At 36.5% G+C, this 27,964-nt stretch overlaps 1 protein-coding gene across 19 annotated transcripts in view; it reads left to right on the top strand.

The window, feature by feature from the left end:
- Positions 1-27,964, top strand: part of DEPDC5 (DEP domain containing 5, GATOR1 subcomplex subunit) — a 158,339-nt gene that overhangs the window by 13,579 nt on the left and 116,796 nt on the right. For 18 of the 19 annotated variants that reach the window (XR_014021036.1, XR_014021037.1, XR_014021038.1 and 15 more), the window contains 5 exons: positions 8,133-8,202; positions 15,510-15,588; positions 17,010-17,071; positions 24,473-24,542; positions 24,949-25,021. Coding sequence is in view for 13 of the 19 variants with exons in the window: in XM_081285913.1 (XP_081142039.1) it covers positions 8,133-8,202; positions 15,510-15,588; positions 17,010-17,071; positions 24,473-24,542; positions 24,949-25,021 (354 nt within the window). In the remaining 6 variants the exon portion in view is untranslated. Of the gene's footprint in view, positions 1-8,132; positions 8,203-15,509; positions 15,589-17,009; positions 17,072-24,470; positions 24,543-24,948; positions 25,044-27,964 lie in introns of those variants that run through there. The other variant, XM_081285908.1, reaches the window with a different exon arrangement.

Below are 27,964 nucleotides of genomic sequence, written 5' to 3'. Positions count from 1 at the left end.
AGAGAGGGAAGTGACCAGGCCAAGCTTATGGAACTAATGCCCCCCAAGTCTCTTCACCCTGATCTAGGGCTTGGCAATGAGCCATTCTGCCTCTTTGTGGGAAGTTATCTGTGTTACTTAGGTTGTGTCCTACAGGATATGGATTTTGTGCTTACATTTGCCAGCAACATTTCTCTCTTTCTTGAACTGGTAGAAAAGAAAAGAGTACTGCCTCAGGGTTATTCTTAGCTTCAATTAGGTAAAGACAAATTAATTAAGACCAAGGAATAAGGATCCACGTTGTATTTTCTGTGTGTATACCTGCATTAAAAAATAACTATTTCCCTCTGGGCATGTTGGTGCATGATTATAATCCTAGTGAGTTGGGAGGCAGAGGCAGGAGGATCACAGTTTGAGGCTAGCCTTGGCAACTCCATGAGCCCCTGTCTCAGAATAAAATTAAAAAGGGGCAGGGAAGGGGCTGGGGTTGTGGCTCACCGGTCGAGTGCTTGCCTCGAATGTGTAAAGCACTGAGTTTGATCTGAGTACCATATAAAAATAAATAAACAAAATAAAGATCTTGTGTCCATGTATAACTAAAAAATATTTAGAAAAGGGGGGGCAGGGAATGTAGCTCAGTAGTAGAACACCCCTGGGTTCAACCCCCAGTACCATCAAAAACAAACACCCCCCCACCCCAAAATCACTATTTCCACAGGAATGGTAATAACATTTTGTAGTTTATTTACTAGCTCTTCTCATTAATGGTATGCCATTTAATATTCCTGAGAGCTCTAGAAGAGGGAAGGGGCAAGATTCTAATTAACATTTGCTGATTTTTAAAAACCTGGTCTCAGAAAGGGCTATGGCTTGACCCCTAACAGGAAGTGAAAATGCAGGAATCTAAGCCAGTTCTTTAACACTGCTTTGCATATACATACTTGGAGAAGTTGGTAAGTTAGTTTATTAACAATGAGCTTGTTTAGAGACCCCACTGATGTGGTTTTTGGTAGCTTATATGGAGAGTGCTTCTTGCTAATGAAACTCACAGAACATGGGAACATTGAAACGGTACAGGGCGAGTATCTCTTTTTGTGTGTATGTGGTACTGGGATTAAACCCAGGGACACTGTACCATTAAGCTACATGCCCAGCCTTCTTATTTATTATTCTGAAACAGGGTCTTACTAAGTTGCTGAGGCCAACTTCAAATTTGGGATTCTCTTGCCTAAGCCTCTTAAGACCCTGGGATTACAGGCATGCACTACCATGCCTGTCCAGGTTGAGTATCTCTCACTTGAAATGCTTGGCACTAGAAGTATTTCAGAAACTGGATTTTTTCAGATTTTGGAATATTTGTATGCACATAAAGATATCTTGGAGTTGGGACCCCAGTGCAAACAGAATTCATTTGTTTCTTGTTTACCTTCTACACATAGCTTGAGATTATTTTTTTTAATTTTTTTTTTTTTTAGTTATAGATTAACACAATGTCTTTCTTTATTTTTATGTGGTGCTGAGGATTGAACTCAGTGCCTCACATGCGTGAGGCAAGTGCTCTATCACTAAGCTATAACCCTAGCCCCTAATTTTTTTTTTAAATACTTTTTTGTGGTGCTGGAGATTGAAATCAGCTTCTTGTGCATACTCCACCACTGGGCTATATCTGCAACCCTAATTTTATACAGTGCTTTTAGAGTGCTTGTCTTTTGACTCTGACCCTTATCACAGTGAGGTCAATGGAATTTTCCACTGTGGCATTATGTAGGCATTCAAAAACTTTTGGATTGGATAATTTAATATTTTAGATTTTTGGATTAGGGATGCTCAACCTGTAATATTAAAAAAAAATAGTGGCCCCTTCTCAAGTCAGGCTTGTTCTACTTGACCATTCAGACATAATTGGGCAATAGCATATTATGAGATATATTTTTTAGGACCATGAGAAGCATGCTTGAAAACCAAAGGTTTGGTCTAATCCTCTTCATTTTACAGATACAGCAGAGGCTCAGAGAGGTTGAGAGTGTCTAGCTTTTTCCTGGTTAGTCTCAGTTATGATAGTCTCTGTTATGACTCATGGCACATAGCATTTTCTTGGCTTTTATTTTATTTACATATATTAATGTACGTATGTTATATGTGTGTGTTATTTATACACATAATATATGTGTATATATATATATATATATATATATATATATATGTATATACAACACACACACACGTATGTATTTTTTTTTTTTGTTGTTGTTCTGGGGAACCAAACCTTGAACCATGACCTTGCATATGCTAAGAGCATGTTCTAATATTAAGCTACATCTCCAGGCCCATTTTTTCCTTAAGAGGATTGATTTTTCAACTGGGCAGGTGAGGACACTGGGGAGAAAGAGGGAGATTGGTGGAAGAGAAGGGCTTAAGTAATTGTTTGAGGGATGATTACCTGGTTCTCAGATCTCTCTCCAAGATAGCATTTTATTAAAATATTTGCTATTGTTGTAGTTCTTACTTATAAGAATAGCCCCTAGTACTCTTAACTGAACACTTCTATGCTGGCATTATTCTGAAGTTTCCCACATCATCTGGTTTAATTCTCATAACAGCTCATTTTATACAATAAGAACACTGATCCTCTCAGAGTTTCCCCAGGGTCATTTAACTAATAAATAGCACTTAGAGCTGGGATTCTTTCCTTGATTAGTTTCTCCCCAGGTTAGTCAGGTCTTTTTATTATTATCCATTTCATGCCCTTAATTTTTTTAGTTATAAATGGACACAATATCTTTATTTTATTTATTTATTTTTATGTGGTGCTGAGGATTGAATGCAGTGCCTCATTCAGGCTAGCCAAGTGCTCTACCACTGAGCTACAACTTCAGCCCTCATGCCCTTAAATTTTTTCAGAGGAAAAAAGCTGGAAAAATGTAATACTAAGTTGTCATTAAAATTTTTCAACAGAGCTAGACTGTGGTACTGAGAATTGTATCTGGGATGCTCTACCACTGAGCTACATTTGCAGCCCCTTTTATTTTTTATTTTTTTATTTTTTTGACCTTCACGACCCAGACTTTATTTTTTATTTTTTTTTTTTGAGATTTTATTTTATTTTTTTTCTAGGTTCTTTTTTTTTTGTCTTTTTATTATTATTTTTTATTGGTTATTCAAAACATTACAAAGATTACAGATCACATCGGTTACACATCCACATTTTTACATAATGCCATAATAGTAACTGTTGTATTCTGCTACCTTTCCTATCCTCTACTATCCCCCCTCCCCTCTCCTCCCATCTTTCCCAGGAATCTCCATACTGCTTTCCAAATTGGCCGCACCAGTTTGCAGTCCCACCAGCAATGTACAAGAGTACCCTTTTCCCCACATCCTCGCCAGCACTTGTTGTTGTTTGACTTCATAATGGCTGCCAATCTTACTGGAGTGAAATGATATCTTAGGGTGGTTTTGATTCTAGTGTTTTGAACATAAAGGAGTGCTGTATTTTATTGAATGCTTTTTCTGCATCTATCGAGATGATCATATGGTTCTTATATTTAAGACTATTGATGTGGTGAATTACATTTATTGATTTCCATATGTTGAACCAACCTTGCATCCTGGGGATGAATCCCACTTGATCATGGTGCACAATCTTTTTTATATGTTTTTGTATCCAATTTGCAAGAATTGTATTGAGGATTTTTACATCTATATTCATTAGAGATTTTGGTCTGAAGTTTTCTTTCTTTGAAGTGTCTTTGTCTGGTTTTGGAATCAGGGTGATATTGGCCTCATAGAATGAATTTGGAAATAGTCCCTCTTTTTCTATTTCCTGAAATAGATTGAAGAGTATTGGTATTAGTTCTTCTTTAAAGTTCTTGTAAAACTCTGCTGTATATCTATCCGGTCCTGGGCTTTTCTTGGTTGGTAGTCTTTTGATGGCTTCTTCTATTTCCTCACTTGATATTGGTCTGTTTAGGTTGTTTATATCTTCCTGACTCAATCTGGGTAGCTCATATGTCTTGAGGAATTTATCGATGCCTTCACTATCTTCTATTTTATTAGAGTATAGGGTTTCAAAATAATTTCTAATTATCTTCTGTATTTCTGAATTGTCTGTTGTGATGTTGCCTTTTTCATCCCGTAAGCTAGTAATTTGGGTTCTCTCTCTTCTTCTCTTTGTTAGCGTGGCTAGTGGTCCATCAATCTTATTTATTTTTTCAAAGAACCAACTTTTAGTTTTGTCAATTTTTTCGATTGTTTCTTTTGTTTCGATTTCATTGATTTCAGCTCTAATTTTAATTATTTCTTGCCTTCTAATGTATTTGCTGCTGATTTGTTCTTCTTTTTCTAAGGCTTCGAGGTGTAGTGTGAGGTCATTTATTTGTTGGCTTTTCTTTCTTTTAAGGAATGAACTCCATGAAATGAATTTTCCTCTTAGTACTGCTTTCATAGTGTCCCAGAGATTTCGATATGTTGTGTCTGAGATTTCGTTTACCTCTAAGAATTTTTTAATTTCCTCTTTGATGTCTTCTGTAACCCTTTGTTCATTCAGTAGCATATTGTTTAATCTCCATGTGATGTAGGATTTTTCCTTTCTCATTTTATTATTGATTTCCAATTTCATTCCATTATGATCAGATAAAATGCATGGTAGTATCTCAACTCCTTTGTAATTGCTAAGATTTGCCCTGTGACATAATATATGGTCTATTTTTGAGAAGGATCCATGTGCTGCTGAGAAAAAAGTGTATCCACTTGATGTTGGGTGGTATATTCTGTATATATCAATTAAGTCTAAGTTATTAATTGTATTATTGAGCTCTATGGTTTCTTTATTCAACTTTTGTTTGGAAGATCTGTCCATTGGTGAGAGAGGTGTGTTAAAATCTCCCATGATTATTGTGTTGTGGTCTATTAGACTCTTGAACTTGAGAAGAGTTTGTTTGATGAACGTAGCTGCACCATTGTTTGGGGCATATATATTAATGATCGTCAAGTCTTGTTGATGTATGGTTCCCTTGAGCAGTATGTAGTGTCCTTGTTTATCCCTTTTGATTAACTTTGGCTTGAAGTCTATTTTATTTGATACAAGTATGGACACCCCAGCTTGCTTCCGGGGTCCGTATGAGTGATATGATTTTTCCCAACCTTTCACCTTCAGTCTGTGTATGTCTTTTCCTATCAGATGAGTCTCCTGTAGGCAGCATATTGTTGGATCTTTTTCTTAATCCATTCTACTAGCCTATGTCTTTTGATTGGTGCATTTAAGCCATTAACATTTAGGGTTACTGTTGAGATATGGTTTATATTTCCAGCCATATTTGGTTATGTACGATACTTAACATGATTTGTTTTTCCTCTATGCTTAGTTTTTCCTTTACTGTACTACCTCCCGCTGTTGGTTTTCATTGTTATTTTTCATTTCCTCTTCCTGTAATGTTTTGCCAAGGATGTTTTGAAGAGCTGGTTTTCTAGCTACAAATTCTTTTAACTTTTGTTTATCGTGGAAGATTTTTATTTCATCTTCAATCCTGAAGCTTAATTTCACTGGATACATGATTCTTGGTTGGAACCCTTTTTCTTTCAGCGTTTGAAATATGTTGTTCCAGGATCTTCTAGCTTTCAGAGTCTGTGTTGAAAGATCAGCAGTTATCCTGATTGGTTTACCCCTAAATGTAATCTGCTTCCTCTCTCTTCTGGCTTTTAAGATTCTCTCCTTATTCTGTATGTTGGGCATCTTCATTATTATGTGTCTTGGTGTGGATCTCTTATGATTTTGTACATTCGGTGTCCTGTAGGCTTCTAGTATTTGGATTTCTTTTTCATTCTTTAAGTCTGGGAAGTTTTCTAGTATTATTTCATTGAATAGATTGCTCATTCCCTTTGTTTTGACCTCTGTACCCTCTTGTATCCCAATAACTCTTAGGTTTGGTTTCTTGATGTTATCCCATAATTCTTGGATGTTCTGCTCATGATTTCTTAACATTCTCGCTGAGCTGTCTATGTTCTTTTCAAGTTGAAAAACTTTTCTTCGTTGTCTGAAGTTCTGTCTTCTAAGTGTTCTAATCTGCTGGTAATACTCTCATTTGAGTTTTTAATTTAGTTTATTGTTTCCTGCATTTCCAGGATTTCTTTTTGTTTGTTTTTTATATCCTCTATCTCCCTATAGAGTTGATCTTTTGCTTCTTGGATTTTTTTTGGTAATTCATTGTCAAAGTGATTTTTCATTGTCTGAATTTGATGTATAATGTCTTCCTTGAGACTCCAGATCATCTGAAGCATGTATATCCTGAACTCTTTGTCTGACATTCCATCAGCTGCAGATATTACCTCATCTAATGTTGAATTGACCTGTATTGTTTGTGGTCCTTTCTTTCCTTGTCTTTTCATACTGCTCATGATTCTTTCTAGCTTTGTGAAACTGTTGTGCTAATGTTTTTCCCCTTATATATTTGTATTGTTCTTGTATAGCTCCAAAATCCCTCTTTTTCGGAGAAAGACAATTTTAACAGATCCCAATATCAACAGTACATTATCTAAGCACAAGTTTTCATTATTAGTACATTTATAGTTAGATTCTAAGACTATAGATATTGGTTTTAATTATTACTTAAGAGTATATTCATTAGTTTCATAAAAGGCGTACCATATCTGGTTGGACATAGAAAACTTAATTTCAGATGAAGGATGTTATACTTAGAGGGAAAGGAGTGAGGGTATGAGGTTAAACTAACTTCCTTTGGAGAACTCTAACCACTAGACTGGTAATTTATGGAAGAATGTATAGACTCAACCTCCTAGCTATTTAGATAGTTACCCTATGTATAGATAGCAAAAGTTAGGAGATTGAAAGTGGGATAGAGAGAATACGAATTAAAAAAAGAAAAGAAAATAACAAGGAAGAAAAGAGAAATAAGAGAAGGAAAAGGGAAGATAGAAATAAAGAAAAAAAATGGGGGGGGGAGGTGGGGTATATGCAATTCCTCTATAGTATATTACTTTGGTAATTTGGTTGTTCATGCACAGTTCTTGGTTTCACATATGCTGAAGTTGTGGAAGAGAGAGAAGAAAAGAGAAAGAAAGAGAAAAAAAAAAGTCTCTCAGAACACTGTTTTCCTTGCTTCCAGTAGGTGGCGTTGTCTATTCCTAGCTTGAGCCTCTGTATTCAGGGTGGTGGGTATAGCCAGTGTGAAAGGAAATGAGATTCCACCTGTATCTTCCCTACTCTAGTCTCTGAGGTAGAAACCAGGTGCCTGTACAGTTGTTGTTTTGCGTTGATAGCTACAACCCCCAAAAGCTTGTGGGAAATATTTTGAGTTATTGCAGCTAAGGGTGGGGGAGTTGGAAACCGGGTACCTGGATCAGCCGCAGAACCGTGCTGGTAGCCACACCCCCTTGATGGGTTTTAAGGGTTGATGGGCTTCCTCTGGACTAGCACTCGGGGCGGGGCCGGACTTCCTCCTCTGGTCTGGCTGGGCGCCTCAGCCCCTTTTACTTATTTATTTAATTTATTTATTTTGGGATACTGTGATTGAACTCAGAGGTACTAGACCACTGAGCCACATCCCCAGCCCAATTTTGTATTTTATTTGTAGAGACATGGTCTCACTGAATTGCTTAGCATTCCCCTTTGCGAGGTTGGCTTTGAAATCACGGTCTTCTTGTCTCAGCCTACTGAGTCACTGGGAATACAGGTGTGTGCCACTGTGCCAAGCCTTTTTTATTTTTTGAGACAGGGTCTTGGTAAATTGCCAAGACTGGCCTCAAATTTGTAATCCTCCTGTTTTAGCCTTCCAAGTAGATGGAATTACAGGTGTGCACTATCTTGTCAAACAACTGCTTTTTAACTTTTTATGTGCCCAGATAATTCTGCCCAGATAATCTTGCATTTCAGAGGGTTATGGATTCCCTGGAGTTCTCTCTTCCTTAGAAGTATAAATTATCTGTGAACTCTCAGATTAAGAGCTCTTGTTTTTATGTATTCAATGCACTATGAAATTTTTTTTTATGTTGAGTAATCTGTTCATGGAATTCTTTTTGTAAGTGTGTAATTAATCAAGTCATTTGGGTATAACTATTAGAGTAGAGCTAGCTCTCTGAAGTTCCTATTTCTTCTTGATTTAAGACTTGTAATAATTTATGTTTGTCTTTCCTTTCAGGGCACAAGCTGGTGAGCTGTGGGTCAAGAATGAGAAGGTCATGTGTGGTTATATCAGTGAAGATACCAGGGTAAGATTTATAAAGTATTTTTTTTTTTTTGGTTTTATTTCCTTGTAGTATTATGTCTTAGTCCTAAGATCAAAATAAAACAAAGAAAAAAAATTCATAATTGCTATTGGTTTGCCTTTATGGAATTAGAATCAGAGTGCAACTCTGATGTTTACAGTTGTATCTTTGAAGGTTGGGGAATGATCTTTGTTTTTTTTTTCTTTTTTAGTTGGACACAATTGCTTTTTTTTTTTTTTAATTGATTTATTTTTTATGTGCTGCTGAGGATTGAATCCCAGGCTGTACATGTGCTAGGCCAGTGCTCGACCGCTGAGCCATAATCCCAGCCTGTGTCGTTTTATTCCAAATCAGCCTATTTAATGTTCAACATAGAGGTATGGTGTCTAGTCTGCAAGATTCTCTGTCCACTGATACATAGCAAAAGTGAAACTCATTGAAGATCATGTCGTAAACATGAAGAGAGACCTTTGCAAAGGAATCCTTTCTGGGTCTCTGCTGTGGTGGGAAGAATCCAAGTTGAACAGCTGTGAATATTACTTATGCTGGTCAAACTGTCTCAACTAGGTGTGATTTTGCTGCCTCAGGAGTCTTTTGGCAATGTCCAGATTTTTTTGGTTTTTATAACTGGGTTATTGTGCTATTGGCATCCAGTGAATATGCTGTTAAGAATGCTACATATATAGACAGGCCTCCAAACAAAGAATTACCTGGCCCAAATGTCAGTAATGGGAACTGTCTTGTGCATTTTGGTATATTTAACAGCATCCCTGGCTTCTGCTCATGAGATACCAGTTTCATTCTCTGACCCCCCCTATAAATCATGACACCCAGATATGTCTCTGGATGGTACCAGATCCCCTGAGGGGCAAAATCAGCCCTGGTTAAGAATCAGTGTCTTTACAGACAGGTAGCTGCTATCTGAATTTCATTTTTATATTTTCTTGTCATTCATTTAGTGTTAATATGTATATATTTTACCTCAATAGTACATTATTTGTTTCACTTATTTTTGAAAATTTCTTTTGGCTGGGCGTGGTGATGCATGCCTGTAATCTCAGTGGCTCTTGGGGCTAAGACAGGAGGATCTTGAGTTCAAAACCAGCCTCAGCAACTTAGTGAGGCACTAAGCAACTCAGTGAGACCCTGTCTCTAAATAAAATACAAAATGGGGCTGGGGATGTGGCTCAGTGGTTGAGTGCTCCTGAGTTCAATCCCCATTAACAACAACAACAACAACAACAACAACAAAAGAATTAATGAACTGTAGCTACAAGTAATAATATGAATGAATTTTAGCACACAATGTTAAGTGACAGATTTCCAAAAAAGATTATACAGAACCAAATATTCTTTTTATAAAATTAAAAATTCTAAATACTTATTTTTTTGTTTGTTCTTTTTAGTTATACACGAGAGTAGAGTCTATTTTGATATATTTGTTCAAGCATGGAATATATCTGATTTTAATTTGGATCCCAGTCTTGTGGATGATCAAGATGGAAAGGTCACTGGTTTTTTTAGGGAGACCCTGTCTTAAAACTTTTTTTTTGCTTCGATTTTGTTGAACAAAAACCCCAAAGCAACAGTAGCTATAATGCTTAAAGTCAAGTATTTTATTTTTCTTTTCATGTAAGAGAACTCTGGTTACATAATTCATGGTGGGCATGACAGTGTCACACTTTATTTGTGATCTATTAAGGGCTCCATCTATCTTCCTGCTCTGCCATCTTGAAATCATGGCTAGGACTTCCATGATCCAGCTCACGCTCCTGAAACCACATCCCATATTCTAGGCAAAATATTTTAGGGAGAGAAGACAAGAGATGGTTACTTTTCAACCAATTGCACTCCTTTTAAGGATATAGTACATCTTACTAGGGCTCGGGGTTAGCATGCATAAGGTCCTGGGTTCAATTCCCAACAACAAAATAAAGAAAACATAGCAAAACCCCACTTACATCTTACTGGCTAGAATTTAGTTGAATGTTGCTGCTAAGACTAGTCTTTTGGTTTGTTCCCTTGCCTCCCAAAATAGAATCTGCTTTGGAAAATGGATGTTAAATAATTGTTTAGTAGTCTCTTTAATGTCCATTGAATGACATTTTATTTTATTATTTTTTTGTACTGGGGATTGAACCCAGAGGTACTTTACCACTGAGCCATATCCCCAGCCATTTTTAATTTTTATTTTGAGACAGGGTCTCCCTAAATTGCTGAGACTGCCCTCAAACTTTCTATCCTGCCTCAGTATTCTGAGTTGCTGGGATTATAGGCATACACCATTATGTTTGGTTAGCACTGTAAAATTTTTTACTTTTTATTTTTATTTTTTTGGTGGTTCTGGGGATTGAACCCAGGGCCTTATGCATGCAAGGCAAGCACTCTACCAACTGAGCTATATCCCCAGCCCAGCATTGTAAAATTTTAAGTAATGAATGTCACAATACCTTCCTTCTTTACATTGAATGAGATATATATACATATATATGTGTATACACATGCACACACACACACACACACACATATATATACACATATATATGTATGTATGTATATATATTTGTATATATTATATATATAACTTTTTTTTTTTTGGTACCTTGGGGTTGAACTCAGGGGCATTTGACTTCTGAGCCACATTCCCAGTCCTATTTTATATTTTATTTACAGATGGTCTCACTGAGTTGCTTAGCACCTTGCTTTTGCTGAGCTGGCTTTGAACTCGGGATCCTTCTTCCTCAGCGTGCCAAGCCACTGGGGTTACAGGCGTGCGCCAATATGCCTGGCTGCATTTTTTTTTTTTTTAATGCTGGGGATTGAATGCAGGAGTTTGCACATGCTAAGCACACATTCTAGCGCTGAGCTATACCATCTGTCAGCCCTCTTATTTTTTATTTTAGTTTTTAAAATTTTTTTCTAGTAAATGGACACAATGCCTTTATTTTATTTTTATGTGGCGTGGTGCCGGGTCTCGAACCCAGTGCCTCACATGTGCCAGGCAAGCGCTCTACCAGCTGAGCCACAACCCCAGCCAGCCCTCTTATTATTATTATTTTTTTCAATATTTTTTTCTAGTTGTTTTCTCACATTTTTTTTTTTTTGAAAAGATGAATGTCATTTATTGGATGTGCAATTGGATGTCCAATCTTTTTTTTTGGTTCCAGGGATTGAACTCAAGGATACTGAACCACTGAGCCACACCCCCAGCCTTATTTTGTCTTTTAGAGACAGAGTCTCACTGAGTTGCTAAGTGCCTTGCCATTGCTGAGGCTGGCTTTGAACTCACAATCCTCCTATTTTAGCCTCCCCAGCCGCTGGGATTATAGGTGTGTTCCACCTCGCCCGCTGTCATGGACTTTTATTTTATTTATTTATATGTGTTGCTGAGGATCAAACCCATTGCCTCACACATGCTAGGTAAGTGTTCTACCACTGAGCTGCAGCCCTACTCCCAAACCGCTTATTTAAAGAAAAACTTTATTACCAGGTTACTTACCTGATTTTCCAATCCCAAAAAGATTAGAAGTAGGGCTAGGGTTGTGCTCAGAGGTAGAGCGTTTGCCTAGTATGCATGAGGCACTGGGTTCGATCCTCAGCACCACATACAAATAAAATAAAGATATTGTGTCCACCTATAACTAATAAATATTAAAAAAAGATTAGAAGTGTTAAATTTAAAGGGAAAGGGAGTATTTATTTCTGCAACTTTTATTATGTTTATTTTTTGAGATGGGGTTTTGCTGTGTTATGCAGGTTGGCCTGGAATTCCTGGGCTCAAGTATCCTCTCACCTCATATAGTCCTGATAGGAAAGTAAAATGGTGCAGCCACTGTGGAAAACAGTTTAGTGGTTCTTCAAAAAGTTAAGCACAGTGAACTGTGTGTAGCTCAGTGGTAGAGCATTTGCCTAGCATCCATAAGCCTTGGGTTATATTTCCAAGGATACTGCGTAGTTACTATATTATCCAGAAATTCTATTCCTAGGTATTTACCTGAGAGAACTGAAAAGCATATGTACCCACCAAAACTTGTACATGAATGTTTGCAACAGGATTATGTATAATAGCCCAAAAGTAGAAACTAGCCAGCTGTTCATCAGCTGATAAATGGAGAAACAAAAATGTGGTATTTCCACATAATTTTCAGATATAAGAATGAAATTCTTGGGCTAGGGATGTGGCTCAAGCGGTAACGCTCTCGCCTGGCATGTGCGCTGGGTTCGATGCTCAGCACCATATAAAAATAAAAAAATAAAGATGTTGTGTCCATCGAAAACTAAAAAATAAATATTAAAATTTTTTTTTCTCTCTCTCTTAAAAAAAAAAGAATGAAATTCTTAATTTTCAGTGTATTGAGGGTCTCTGTGTGTGTGTGTTGGGGTGTTAATATGAGGTCCTTTTTCTTTTCTTTTTTTTTTTTTTGGTACCAGGGATTGAACTCAGGGGGCACTTGGCCACTGAGTCACATCCCCAGCTCTGTTTTGTATTTTATTTAAAGACAAGGTCTCACTGAGTTGCTTAGCTCCTCAGCATTGTTGAGGCTGGGTTTGAACTCATGATTCTCCTGTCTCAGCCTCCTGAGTTGCCAGGATTATAGGCATGCACCAGTGTGCCCAGCTTTTTTTTCCTTTTTTAAAAATTTTTTTAAAAACTTTTTTTTTAGGGGCTGGGGATGTGGCTCAAGCGGTAGCGCGCTCGCCTGGCATGCGTGCAGCCCGGGTTCGATCCTCAGCACCACATACCAACAAAGATGTTGTGTCCGCCGAGAACTAAAATAAATAAATAAATTCTCTCTCTCTCTTTCTCTCTCTCTCTCTCTCTCTCTCTCTCTCTCTCTCTCTCTCTCTCTCTCCCTTTCCTCTAAAAAAAAAAAAAATTTTTTTTTAAATAATTTTTTTTTTTTTGTAGTTGTAGATGGACAGAATGTCTTTAGTTTATTTGTTTATTTTTATGTGGTGCTAAGGATCAAACCCAGTGCCCCACACATGCTAGGCAAGTGCTCTGCCACTGAGCTACACCACAGCCCTTAAAATGTTTTTGAGATGGGGGTCTCCATATGTTGCCTAGGCTGGCCTTGAATTCACAATCCTTTTGCCTCAGCCTCCTTAATAATTGGGATTACAAGTGTAACCCCTCCTCTCTCCAGCTTGACATTCTTTTGGATTCATGCAACAAAGTGGATGAAGTTGGAAAATATTATGCTGAGTGAAAACAACCAGTCACAAAAGACCACATAGAGTATGATTCTATTGGTGTGAAATATTCATAATTATTAATAAAATGTCATCCAGAATAGGCAAGTTCATAGAGAGGAGATTGGGGAATAAGAGGTAATGGTTATGGGGTTTCTTTTTGGAGCGATGGAAATTCTCTGGAATTAATGGTGATGGTTGTACAATGTTGTGAATATACTTGAAACTACTGAATTGCAGAAATCTATTTGTAAAAACCCAAACCTGTTTGGGGGTGTAGCTTGGTGATAGAGTGCTTGCCTAGCATGTACATGGCCTTGGGTTTGATCTCCGGCATGCAAAAATAAAAATCGAGAGAGGAAGGGACTTTTAGAAGCCTTTTGAATGAAATAATAACTATCACTTTACAGTTTCAAAGTGGAGAGCACATAAAAAAACAATTGTAGAATGCAGTACTGTGGTTGGAGTGTCTCCATCAAAATTCATGTTGAAGAATTTTTTTTTTTTTGTGAAGGTACTAAGGATTGCTAAATTGTTGGGGGTTATGCTAATTGCTGAGGCTGGCCTTGAATTTGTACTTTTCCTGTCTTAGCAAAACAAACAAACAAACAAAAACTTTGATTATCAGAGCCTTAAGTGTTTATTATAAAAATTTAGATAATATATATTTCTATTTCTTTTTCTGAAGTACGTCATAATTTAAAAAAATAAACAGGTCTCAGGATAAAGCTCACTGTTTGCTTAGCATGTGTGAGGCACTGGGTTTGATTCCTAGTACTGCAAAAAACAAAACAAAACAAAACAAGCAAAACCCAAAGGAACAAAATTCCTCATACCAATCAATACCAGAGATGATCAAAGTTGACATTTTGGAAGGTATATTTCCTCTTTGTCTTTGTGTTCTGTGTGTTAGAGAAGGAGAATGAACTTATCAAATGCCTGTTATGTCCCAGGGAGTATAGAAAGCCCCAAGAGTATGATCTTTAAAGATGCTTCTGTCTTTAAGAAGCAGGTCTCTAAATGAACTAACTAAAGGAGTGTCACAGATTTATATTCTGCTTTCATATCAAGCCTCTTCAGAACCTCATGGAGGAGGAAAGAATTGGGCAAAGATTCTATGGTAAAACACATGTGGCCAGAATGCCACTTATGCTTTTCCTTGAGGCAGTCTGGGCAAAGAGGAAGTACGAATTATAATTTATTAGACTGGCAAATGATTTCATTTTCATTTGGTATAATTTTGCCCGAGTTCTGTTTCCATAATGAGCTTTCTATGACTTGCCCAGGTGGATTCTCTGCCCTTTCTGCTTCATTTCTTGTGTGAATGAATCTTCATGGATTGTTTGTACATATTGCAATATTTTTCACATTGACATCATGTGCTATAAACTCCAAGAGGGCAGGGACTAAATCTTATTACTGCCAATAATACAAGGACCAGAGTATGAGCTGAGTAATTGTTTAAATGAAAGAAAGAAAAGAAACATGCTTTTTAAAAGACAGTATTGAGCTGGGTGTGGTGGTGCATACCTATAATCCCAATGGCTGGGGAGGCTGTAGCAGGAGGATCGGAAGTTCAAAGCCAGCCTCAGCAACTTAGTGAGGCCCTAAGCAACTCGGTGAGACCTTGTCTTCTAAATTAAATATAAAAAAGGGCTAGGGATGTGGCTTAGTGATTAAGTGCCTCGGGTTCAATCCCCACATAAAAAAAAAAAAAAAAAGTGTTAAAACACATAAAATTTACAATAGGAAACCACCATGCCCAGCAATAGGAAACATTAAGTGTGTAGTTCAGTGTGTTAAGTTTATTTACACTGTTGTAAAACAGATCTTCAGGAACTACTTCATTTTGCAACACCAAAATCATACATCATTGTTTTTTTTTTTTTTTTTTTTTTGGTAGTACTGGGGATTGAACCTATGGTGCTTTACCACTGAGCTACATCACCAGTCCTTTTCTATATTTTATTTTGAGACAGGGTCTTGCTGAGTTGTTGGCCTTAAACTTGGAATCCTGCCTCAGCCTCCTGAGTTTCTGGGATTACAGGCGTGGGCCACTGTGCCTGACTGCATTATTATTTTCTAATGCAATTATGTTTTTTCTCCTCCTGTTTCAGGTGGTGTTCCGTTCTACATCAGCTATGGTTTACATATTTATTCAGATGAGCTGTGAAATGTGGGATTTTGATATTTATGGTAATGTTCTCTAAGTGCTGATTGTAACTGCCACTAGGTAGAGTTTTCTGGTTTTCTCTAAGTTGCAATCATTTTACAGTAAACTCTTGACACTCTTTAAAGATGTGCCTTGATGCTAAGGTAGATAGACGGACTATATGTAGAGAGATAAATTTTATGTATGTATGAAGTTGAGAAATAAATTTATATATATATATATATATATATATACACACACACACACACACACATATTCACACACATATATACATACACACATGTATCTGTTGTCTTTATATTTATGCTTAAATATATAAAGTTGGTATATAAAGGTTATATTTTTGTATGTTTGTATATATATATGTGCGCCACCACGTCCAGCCAGACCTTGATCTTTAAGTATATAGTGAAAAGTTAGAGTGCCAGGTGCAGTGGCACATGCCTGTAATCCCAATGTCTTGAGAGGCTGAGGCAGGAGAATTGCAAGTTCAAAGCCAAGCTCAGCAAAACGAAGCATTAAGCAACTAAGTGAGACTCTGTCTCTAAATAAAATACAAAATAGGGGTGGGGATGTTGCTCAGTGGTTGAGTGCCCCTGAGTTCAATCCCAAGTACCCCCGCACCCCCTAAAAAAAGTTACAGAGTGACAACTCTGGTTAGCAACAGATACAACAGATACCTTCTTTGATATTTTACATTTCTTTTTCTAGCACTTACAGAAATAACCAAATTTATTTTATTATATAGAATTAGGACATAATGAGAACGATGAAAATGCTAGATGCTATGTCCAACATATTAGCCTTATGGTACATGATATTCAAATTTGTGTTTAGCAAAATTACACATTAATGTTTGCTGTGAGTTGACAAGGTCACTTATGCATAGCAAGAACTACAGATGATAATTTGTGAATTCCCAGGGTCTATCAATTCATTTGCTAATACACTTTAAACATCACTATGAGCATAATCATATTTGGAGGTTAGGTTGTTCTCATTTTGAGATATACTGTATTTATCAATAATTTAGGCTTTTTTTCTTTTTTAATTATTTTTTTTTGTAGTTGTAGATGGACTGAATGCCTTTATTTTATTTGTTTATTTTTATGTGGTGCTGAGGATCGAACCCAGTGCCTCATGCATGCTAGGCAAGCGCTCTACCACTGAGCTACAGCCCCAGCCCCAATAATCTAGGCTTTTTTTCCAAGCTAACATTTTACCTTGAAGCCATGGCCTACAACTAAGGGAAACAGATATTAAATTTGGCTTGATAGAAAGTCTAGGATGAAACGAATCTCCTTGTACTTTTGGCTTTTATGATCTTGTTTTAAGGTCTAGCAGAGTCTACCATTTTCTCTTTGGTCTCATTTCTTTTATTTTTTAGAGAAGAATGAAAGCAAGAAATAAGGTTAGTTCTCATATTCTTACTATTTCTTTTCAGGGGATCTGTATTTTGAGAAAGCTGTGAATGGTTTCCTTGCTGATCTATTTACCAAGTGGAAGGTACGTTTCTTCTTCTACACTAAGTCTCATTGGATAAATATTGGTCAATGCAGATTTTTTTTTTTTTAAATTAGAGCATTACATTTATAGTAGTTGGGTTCATTACATGCTAGGGATTTGATTTCAATCCCTATTTCCTGCCTGCTTTTTCCTCCCCTCTTTCCTCCCCATATTCTCCTTCCAGTGCTCTACTGGTCTTCTTTTTGCTCCTTTATTTATTTTTCATTGGTACTTTCTACTTATACAGAAAGTTGAAATTCCTTCTGGTACATTTATGTATTCATATAACATGATTTTGTTTAATTAATTCCATATTTCTTCCCCTTTTCATCCTTCTTCCCTCCCTTTTGTTCTTCTTTGTTCTACTGATCTTTCCTATTATTTGTGATATCTAATCCCCTGCACCACTCCCCCACTGCTTTCTTTCCCTTATTTGCTCTATCTTCCATATATGAGAAAAGACATTTGACTCTTGATTTTCTGCTGGCTTATATCACTTAGCACTGGCTGGGGATGTGGCTCAGTGGTAGAGTGCTTGCCTAGCATGTATGAGGCCCTGGGTTCAATCCTCAGCACCACCAAAAATACACAAAAAAGCAATTCGTATATCACTTTGTATCACTTAGTGTGATATTCTCCATTGCCATGTATTTGCTGGCAGATGCCATTATTTCATCCTTCTTTATGGCTGAGTAAAACTCTATTGTATATATATATGTGATGGGCATCTGGGTCGATTCCATAATTACGCTGCTATAAACATTGAAGTGGCTGTATCACTATAATATGCTGACCCCTAAAGCTCAGGAAATAAAACCATCTCAATAAGTGAGATGCCATCAAATTAAACTTCTGCAGAGCAAAGGAAATGATTAAGAGTGTGAAGAGAGGGCCAACAGAATACAAAAATAATCTTTGCCAACTACTCCTCTGACAGGGATTAATATTTAGAATTTATAAACAACTCAAAAAACCCAATGCCAAAAGAATAACTCAGTTGATAAATGGGCAAAATAACTAACCAGAAGTTTCTCAAAAGAAAAACAAATGACCAATAAATATATGAAAAAAATGGTTAGCATCTCTAGCAATCAGGGAAATGCAAGTCAAAACTATTCTAAGATTTTATCTCACTCTAATTAGGATGGCAATTATCAAGAACACCAATAGTAATAAATATTGGTGATGATGTGGGTGAAAAGGTACACAGATACATTGTTGGTGGACTGCAATTTAGTACAACCACTTTGGAAATCCATGAGAGATTCCTCAAAAAAAAAAAAAAAAAATAGGAATGGAATCACCATATAACCCACTTCTTGGCATTTACAAAGATCAAAAATCAATGCAGATTTTTAAAATGGATTGTTTCTATTAAGTTGCTTTAAATTAAGCTATGTTACCTAAAACTTCAACTCTAAACTAAGTATCATTTCAATATAGTAAAGAGTATTTATGAAACCCATAGCTGATATCATACTCAAGTTTGAAAGACTGAAAACTTTAACTTAGAATCAGGAATAAGGATGCTTGCTTTTGCCACTGGTATTCAACATTGTTCTAGGAGTTCTAGGCAGAGCAACTAGGCAACAAAAGAAATAAAAGATATTCAAATAATACAATCAATCAACAAATATTTGAAAAACTGCTCATCATCTCTAGCAATCAGAGAAATGCAAATCAAAACCACTCTAAGATATCATCTCACTCCAGTCAGAATGGCAGCTATTATGAAGCCAAACAACAATAAGTGTTGGCAAGGACACTCATACGTGGCTGGTGGGACTGAACATTGGTGCAGCCAATATGGAAAGCAGTATGGAGATTCCTTGGAAAACTGGGTATGGAACCACTATTTGACCCAGCTATTCCTCTCCCCAGACTATACCCAAAGGACTTAAAAACAGCATACTGTTTTTAATGTTTATAGCAGCACAATTTACAATAGCTAAACTGTGGAGCCAACCTAGATGTCTTTCAGTGGATGAATGGATAAAAAAAAAATGTGGCATATACACAATGGAATTTTACTCAGCATTAAAAAAGAACAAAACCATGGCATTTGCAGGTAAATGGATGGTTTTGGAGAAGATAATGCTAAATGAAGTCAGCCAATCCCCCCAAAACAAATACCAAATGTTTTCTCTGATATAAGGAGGTTGACTCATAGTGGGGTAGGGAGGGAGAGCATGGGAGGAATAGATGAATTCTAGATAGGGAAGAGGGGTGGGAGGAAAAGGGAGGGGGCAGGGGATTAGCAAGGATGGTGGAATGTGATGGACATCCTTATACAAAGTACATGTATAAAGATTTAGGTGTGTGTTGGGGCTGGGGATGTGGCTCAAGTGGTAGCACGCTCTCCTGGCGTGCGTGCGGCCCAGGTTCGATCCTCAGCACCACATACAAACAAAGATGTTGTGTCTGCCAAAAACTAAAAAATAAATATTAAAATTCTCTCTCTGTCTCTCTCTCTAAAGAAAAAAAAAGATTTAGGTGTCAATATACTTTATATACAAAGATACAAAAATTGTGGTATATATGTATATTAAGAATTGTAATGCAAAAAAAAAAGCGTTACTTTAGGTAGATGGAAGTGAAAGGAGGGGAAGGCAGGGGATTTGGGGATAAGAAAGATAGTAGAATGAAACAGACATTATTACTTTATGTATATATGTAACTGTAGGACCAATGTGATTCTATAATATGTATACTCAGAAAAATGAGAAATTATATCACATCTATGTATGATATATCAAAGTATATAAGTGCATTCTACTGTCATATATAACTAATTAAAACAAATAAAAAATTTTAAAAAAAGATATCCAAATAGGAAAAGAAGTAAAACTTATCTTTGTTTTCCAATAACATGATCCTATATGTAGAAAATCCTAAAAATCCATCTACAAAAAATTTATTAGTGCTAAATCAAGTAGAGTTTCTGGATATAAAATCTTCACAGAAAATTGATATTTGTATACCATCAAAGAACAACCAAAAAAGGAAATTAGAGAAAGCATTTACAATAACATCAGAAGGAATAAAATACTTCAGGAAATAATTTATCCAAGGACTGGCAGGACTTGTATACTAAAATCTATAAAACCTTACTGAAAGAAATTAATAAAGACCCAAATAAAAAGAAAGAGAGCTTGTATTCACAGATTGAAATACTTGATGTTGTTAAAATGACTATACTACTCAAAGCAATCTACAGTTCAGTACCTTTTTGCAGAAATGGAAAAGTTGATTCTAAGTTCATGTGGCATTTCAAGAAATCCTGAACAGCCAGAAACAGTCTTGTAAAGGAGAATAAATTTGGAGGATTCAAATTTAACTAATTTTAAAACTTACTACAAAGCTACAGTCATTACAACAGTGATACTAGAATAAAGATACACATATAGATCAGTAGAATAGAATTAAAAGTCCAGAAATCTATGGTAGTTGATTTTGGATAAGGGTTTTAAGTTCATATAGTTGGGGAAAGAACAATGTCTTCAACAAGTGGTCTGGGATAACTTTATATCCATATGGAAAAGAATGAATTTGGATCCTTACCTCAATCATATACAAAGATTAACCAAAATTAAAGACCTAAATATAAGAGCTAAAACCTTGAAACTCTTAAAAAAACACTTAAGGGAAATCTTTATGATCTTGGATTTGGCAGGGCTTCTTAGATATGCCAGCAAAAGTACAACAAACTGAAGAAGAAATAAATAAATTAAACTTTGAAAATCTGGGCTGGGATTGTGGTTCAGTGATAGAGCGCTTGCCTAGCTATTGTGAGGCACTGGGTTTGATCCCTAGCACCACATAAAAAAATTAAATAAACAAAGGTATTGTGTCCATCTTCAACTAAAAATATTTTTTAAAAAATGAAAGTTCAGGGCTGGGGATGTGGCTCAAGTGGTAGCGCGCTCGCCTGGCATGCGTGCGGCCCGGGTTCGATCCTCAGCACCACATACCAACAAAGATGTTGTGTCCGCCGAGAACTAAAAAATAATAAATATTAAAAAAATTCTCTCTCTCTCTCTCTCTCTCTCTCTCTCTCTCTCTCTCTCTCTCTCCTCTCTCACTCTCTTTAAAAAAAATTTAAAAAAAATGAAAGTTCAACAGAGTTGTAGTTGTAGTTCAGTGGTTGTGCATGTGCTTAGCATGTACAAGATCCTCTGGTTTCAATTTACATACACACACACACACACACACACACACACAGGCACACTGAAAACTTTGTGCCTCAAAGGACACTAGCAAGAAAGTGAAAATAGCATTGAGAAAATATCAGCAACTTTTAGAACTCAAGAAGTCACACTAATTAATAAATGGGCAAAGGACTTGAATATATATTTCTCCGAAGAACATATACAAATGGATAAGTATGTAAAAAGGTGTCCAAGTATTAGTCATTAGGAAAATACAAGCTAATACCACAGTGAAATACCACTTCACATTTGCTAAGACAACTAATTATACATATATGTGCATGTGGGTGTGTGATGCTAGGACTTAACCCAGGACCTCATATATGCTCCACCATTGAATCACATTCCCAGGCTCTAGGAATACTTTTTTTTTTTTTTTGATACCAGGGATTGAACTCAGTGGCACCCAACCTCTGAGCCACATCCCCAGCACTATTTTGTATCTAATAATACTTTTTTATAAAATGAAGTATGTATAATAAGTATTGGAGAGAATATGAAGAATTTGAAACTCTTATATATTGTGGCTGGGAGTGTAAAATGGTATGGCCACTATGGAAAATAAGTTGTTATTTCCTCAGTAAATTAAATGGAATTTCTGTGTGACCCAGCAGTTCCGTACTTGGGAGTGTATAATCATTCCTCATTATCCATAGAGTTCCAGGTCCTCCTGTGGATACCAAAATCTTTGGAATGGATGCTCAAGTTCCTTATATAAAATGGTGTAACTTTTGCATAAAATCTATGTGTCTTTCCATATACTTTAAATAATCTTTAGATTATTTACAATACGTAATATAAGGTAACCACTGTGCAAATAATTGCTGTGTTGTATTCTTTAGGAAATAATGGGAAGAAAAAAGTTTGTACATGTTCAGTATGATGAAAATTTTTTCTTGAGTATGTTTGATCTATGGTTGGTTATTTGTGGATAGTAGATCCATTCATATGGAGGGCAAGTTATACTTGATAGAATTGAAAACATTCACACAAAAACTCATATGTGCATATTCTTTTTTTGTGTGTGCTAGAGATTGAACCTAGGGCCTCATACATGCTAGGCAAGTTACTCTACCACTGAACTATACTTCCATCCCACATGCATATCCCTAACAACATTATTCATAATAGATAACAAGTGAAAACAACACAAATGTCTGTAAGCTAATGAGTGAATAAATAAAATCAGGAATATCCATACAATATAGTATGTTCAGCTGCAAAAAGGAATAAAGTACTAATATATGCTATGACATGGATGAATATGTTTTTTTTTTGGTACCCAGGGGTGCTTAACCACTGAGCCATGTTCCCATGTCTTTTAAATATTTTATTTAGATATGGTCTTGCTCAGTTGCTTAGGGCCTTGCTAAGTTGCTGTGGCTGACCTTGAACTAATGAGCCTCCTGCCTCGGTCTCTTGGGTTGCTGGGATTATAGGCATGTGCCACCAAGATGAATCTTGAAACCATGCTAAATGGGAAAATCTAAACAAATGACAATTTCATTTCCCTGAAATGTCCAGAATAAACAAATATATAGAGGTGAATAGTAGATTTGTGGTTGCAATGGACTGAGGGTGGAGTGACTATGACATGGGATTTCCTTTTGGGGTGATGAAAATGTTCTGGAACTATGTAGTAGTGATGGTTGCACAACACTGTAAATGTAGTAAATGACACTAATAGTACATTTATGTTACATTTATTTTACCACAATTTTTAAAAACCTACAAATTAGCTGACCTTTATTTCACATGGAAACATCATCCTGATCAAAAAAGTATTTCAGGTCATATTATGTAGTGGAAAAGAACATAAAGTTACCCCCCCCCCAGCCCTTTTTTTTAAAAAATATGTTTTGAGACAGGGTCTTGCTGAGTTGCTTAGGCCTTGAACTTTCGATCCTCCTGCTTCAGCCTCCTGAATTGCTGGAATTATAGGCATGTGCCATCAGCCTGATTAGCTTTTTGATCTTGGAGAATTATTCAGTCTCTCTCAGCATCACTTTCCTTTTCTGCAAAATGGAAAGAAAAATAATCCCTCTTTTTCCATCACATGAGTCAAGAAACTCTTCTGCCCACTCTAGTGCATTGTGGCCTATTTTCTGTGAACCTCTTATATCAAAATTTGACAAGAATGTTCACTTTGGAGCATTTGGAGTTCAGTAACTTAGTGGGTAGCTAATGAAGGTCTGTTCTTTTCTAGTCCTCCGTTCTTGGTACTGTGACTTGTATTTAGGAATTTCTGTACACTTGAGATACAGCCATGGAAGAACATATAGTGGTATATAGTGCATTAAGTTGTATGCCTATATGGTGAATACTGAATTATATGATTAGAAAGTATTGTTGGGATAGAGATGGGGTTGGAAGAACTGAAACTGAGCTTACTAACTTATTACAAGTAGCCACATTTCACATCCATCTGTAAACACCCTTCTTTTAGGATGTTATCTCCAGACTCCATGGAAATATTTATTCTCAGTAGCTCTCACTCCCCATCTAAAAGATAATTTATGCCCTTGGCTTATACCTCCATTTCTCCGGCAGCCCCTATTCCTCATGCTACAATGGTGATTAGATATGGAAGTATTTTTGATCTTTTTTTTTTTTTTTCCACGTCAGACGGGTAATGTGCCGATGTCGTAACAAGGTTTAGAGGGAGGCACATCTCACACAAGAGCGTGAACACCCAATCATCACGCTTATGAACCGAAGGATCAGTATTTTTGATCTTGAATCCAATACATCGAGTGCTATTCTTCTTCCCTAGATTGAAGTCTGAGGAAATTAAAAAAAAAAACACAAAAGTACACTACTGTAAAACAAGTGCAAACATCTTGAGTTTTAGATACTGGAATGACTGATTTCATGCTAAATTAAGAGTTGGAAGATAGGAACATTTGCATATTGGTGATTTGCGGGTTTTCAAGCACTTTGTACATTCCTGGGGCTTTGAGTAACTTGCGCAAGGTCATGTGTGGTAAGTTTCAGAGCTAGGACTTGATCATATCTTCTGACTCTCAGTAGTGCTCTGTCCTATACTATGCTTTCTACAATTATATGACGTTATTACTCAATTCTGTGCACTATTGCTGAATCTCCTAAAATAGAATATTGTGTACATGCAGGCTGCTATATTGTGAAGTAAATGAAATAAACTTGAGCCCTTTTATTCTCTACTTATGCTTAGGAGAAGAACTGCAGTCATGAAGTGACAGTGGTTCTGTTTTCTAGAACTTTCTATGATGCAAAATCTATTGGTGAGTAATTTTTTTTTCTTTTTTAGTTTTTGTTATTTATTTGAGACTAAAATCTATGTTGCATAACTCAAACTCCTGGGCTCATTCGTTCCTTTTGCCTCAGCCTCCTGAGTAGTAATTGGGAATCCGGGTGCACATCACCTTGCTTGGTTATCTACATTTATCCCCAGCTATTCTTTTCATCTTCTTTGTATGAGAACAGGGTAAAATAGAAAATAAAATAGCATAGTATATTAGTGTATGTAAGAAGTCTGTGGGTTGTGATTCATCATAAAATGAACGTAATAGATACACAGTTATCTTCATATTTTTGTTATACAAATCTTCAACCCAGAAGAGGAAGCTTACAAAGCTGTGAATTTATTTTTTTCAATATGCTCTACATACTATATTGTCTCTTTTTCAGATGAATTTCCTGAAATAAATCAAGCCTCAATTCGACAGGATCACAAAGGGCGATTCTATGAAGACTTTTACAAGTATGTTCGGGTACTTCACTATGTATGTATTGGTTGGTTGATTAATTGATTCTTTTCTAACTTAAAATAATTAAATTAACCTTTTTATTTTGAAATAATTTTACATTTACAGAGAGATTGTTGATAGTACACTATAAAGAGTTCCTTTATAATGTTAAAACTTTCTTTTGATGTTAACCAATTTTCATAACCAAGTAACATTTGCTAAAATTAGGAGATTAGCATTGGGTCACTAGCATTAACAAAATTTCAGAATTTTCAGATTTCACAACTTATACCATTCATGTACTTTTTGTTGTTTTAGGATCTAATCTAGCATGCTGTTTGTATTTAAACCTTCCATACTTTTTTTTCCTAGTACTTTTATTAAGTTTGATATATGTTGATTTATGTACACATTTTTAAGCCTTCCAAACTTGTTGTTCTGAAAAATGGTAACATGCAGAAAAAAAAGAGTGAATAAATAATATAACAAACCTACGTACCCAATCCCTGGATTTATCGGTTATTATTTTGCTTCATACATTTTTTGGCTAATTTTTTTTTTTTAAAGAGAGAGTGAGAGAGGGGAGAGAGAGAGAGAGAGAGAATTTTTAATATTTATTTTTTAGTTCTCGGTGGACACAACATCTTTGTTGGTACATGGTGCTGAGGATTGAACCCGGGCTGCACGCATGCCAGGCGAGCGCGCTACCGCTTGATCCACATCCCCAGCCCGCTAAATTTTATTTTAAAGTAAATTGTAGATATTATAACGTTTTATTCTTATGCAAAACCAAAACAGAACATTTTTTTTATTAGTTGCTCAAGACAATACAATGATCTTGACATATCATACATTTGATTCAAATGGGGTGTGAATTCTTATTTTTCCACGTGTACAGATTGCAGGATCACATTGGTTATACAGCCACATTTATACATACAGCAATATTAGTGTCTGTTGTATTCTGTTGCCCTTCCTATCCCCCCCTCCTCTCTTCTCCCCTCCCATCACCTCTCTCTACCCAATCTACTGTGACACATTTCTCTCTCTCTTTTTTTTTTTTTACCTCTTCCCCCTCACACTATCATATATGTAATTTTGTATAACAATGAGGGTCTCCTTCCTTTTTCTGTGCAATTTCCCTTCTCCCTCCTATTCCCTCCCACCTCTCGTCCCTGTTTAGTGGTAATCTTCTTCTCATGCTCTTCTTCCCTACTCTAAAACAGAACATTTTTATATATAAAATAATACTATTATCACATTTCACAATTAAAACGTTGTAATAGTAATTCTATTGTATCATACACAATGTAGTGTGTATTCAGATTTCCTTAGTTGTCCTCAGAATAATTTATGTTTAGTCTATTCCCCCCTCACCCAGTATTGGGGATTAAATAGTCTCCTCCTCACCCAGTATTGGGGATTAAACTTGGGGTGCTGTCCCACTGAACCACATCCCTATCCCTTTTTATTTTTTTATTTGAGACAGCCTCACTAAGTTGCTGAGACTCACCTTGAACTTGGGATCCTGCTTCAGTGTCCTGGGCCTCTGGGGTTTCATGCATGTGCCACTGTATTGGTTTTAACCATTCACTTGTTGAAGACTCTAGGTTAGTAGTTCTGGAACTGAGGAGCATTTGCCTGGATTTAATCCCTAGCCCTAAAAAGAATGAAAAAAAGAAAAATAAACAATATACTTTAATGTGCATGTGATCTACTCACTGGGATCTTGTACAAAATGCTTATCCTGTAAACTTTTTTTTCCCCCTGGTACTAGTCAAATTTAGGACCTTGCTCATGTTAGGTAAGTGTTCTACCACTGAGCTACATCCCAGGTCCTTTTTTTTTTTTTTTTTTTTTTAAGTACCCAGTTAACCACTGAGCCACATCCTGAGCTCTTTTTATTTAATTTAAATTTTTTTTTTTTTTTTTTTTTTTTGTGGTACTGGGGATTGAACTCGGGGCCACTCGACCACTGAGCCTGATCCCCAGCCCTATTTTGTATTTTATTTAGAGACAGGCTCTCACTGAGTTGTTCAGCACCTCGCCTTTTGCTGAGGCTGGCTTTTTTTTTTTTTTTTAATATTTATTTTTTAGTTCTCGGTGGACACAACATCTTTGTTTGTATGTGGTGCTGAGGATCGAACTCGGGCCGCACGCATGCCAGGCGAGCGCGCTATGGCTTGAGCCACATCCCCAGCCCCTGAGGCTGGCTTTGAACTTGTGATCCTCCTGTCTCAGCCTCCTGAGCTGCTGGGGTTTCAGGCGGGCTGGCAGCTCTTTTTATTTTTTATTTTGAGACTGAATCTCGCTAAGTTGCTTAGGGCCTTGATAAATTGCTGAAGCTAGCTTTGAACTTGTGATCCTCCTGTCTCAGCCTTCTGAGCTGCTGGGATTACAGGTGTGCACCATCATGCCCTGCTTTTAACCCAGTCTATTTTTAGATTTTATTTTGAGACAAGCTCTTATTAAATTGCTCAGGCTTGCCTCAAGTTTGCAATCTTCCTGTCTCAGCCTCAGGTATGTACCACTGTGTCTGACTTAAAATGTTTTTTCTTATCAGTTCAGGATTGGATGGGATAAATTTGCTTTTCTAGCTAGCTCCTATGTTTTCACATATTGCTGGTGTTTACATAACAATTTGAGTAGGAAGGCTGTAGAATACCCTTTCTGGATTTATGTGATTGCATGTGTATGCAATAAGTTTTAACTTACTTATTCTGTAAACTAGAGGTTACAACTGAGGTTCTCTGCTCCAGGATATTTAGTCATGTCTTGAGATATTTCTTATTTTCTAAAATGGATAGTGAGAAGAAGGTATGCAGCTGGTATGTAGTGGGTAGAAATCAGGAATTTTTCTAAATGTCCCACAATGCAGAAAATAGTCCCTCACAGTTATTTTGCTCAAAATATTAATGGTGCCTACATGGAACTAGGAATGGAATCACTATATGACC

This window comes from Spermophilus citellus (genome assembly GCF_964194105.1).
Source record: "Spermophilus citellus genome assembly, chromosome: 3".
Classification (NCBI taxonomy): Eukaryota; Metazoa; Chordata; class Mammalia; order Rodentia; family Sciuridae; genus Spermophilus; species Spermophilus citellus.
Note: the sequence above shows the minus strand (reverse complement) of the source record. Positions and strands in the feature narration are given on the sequence as shown.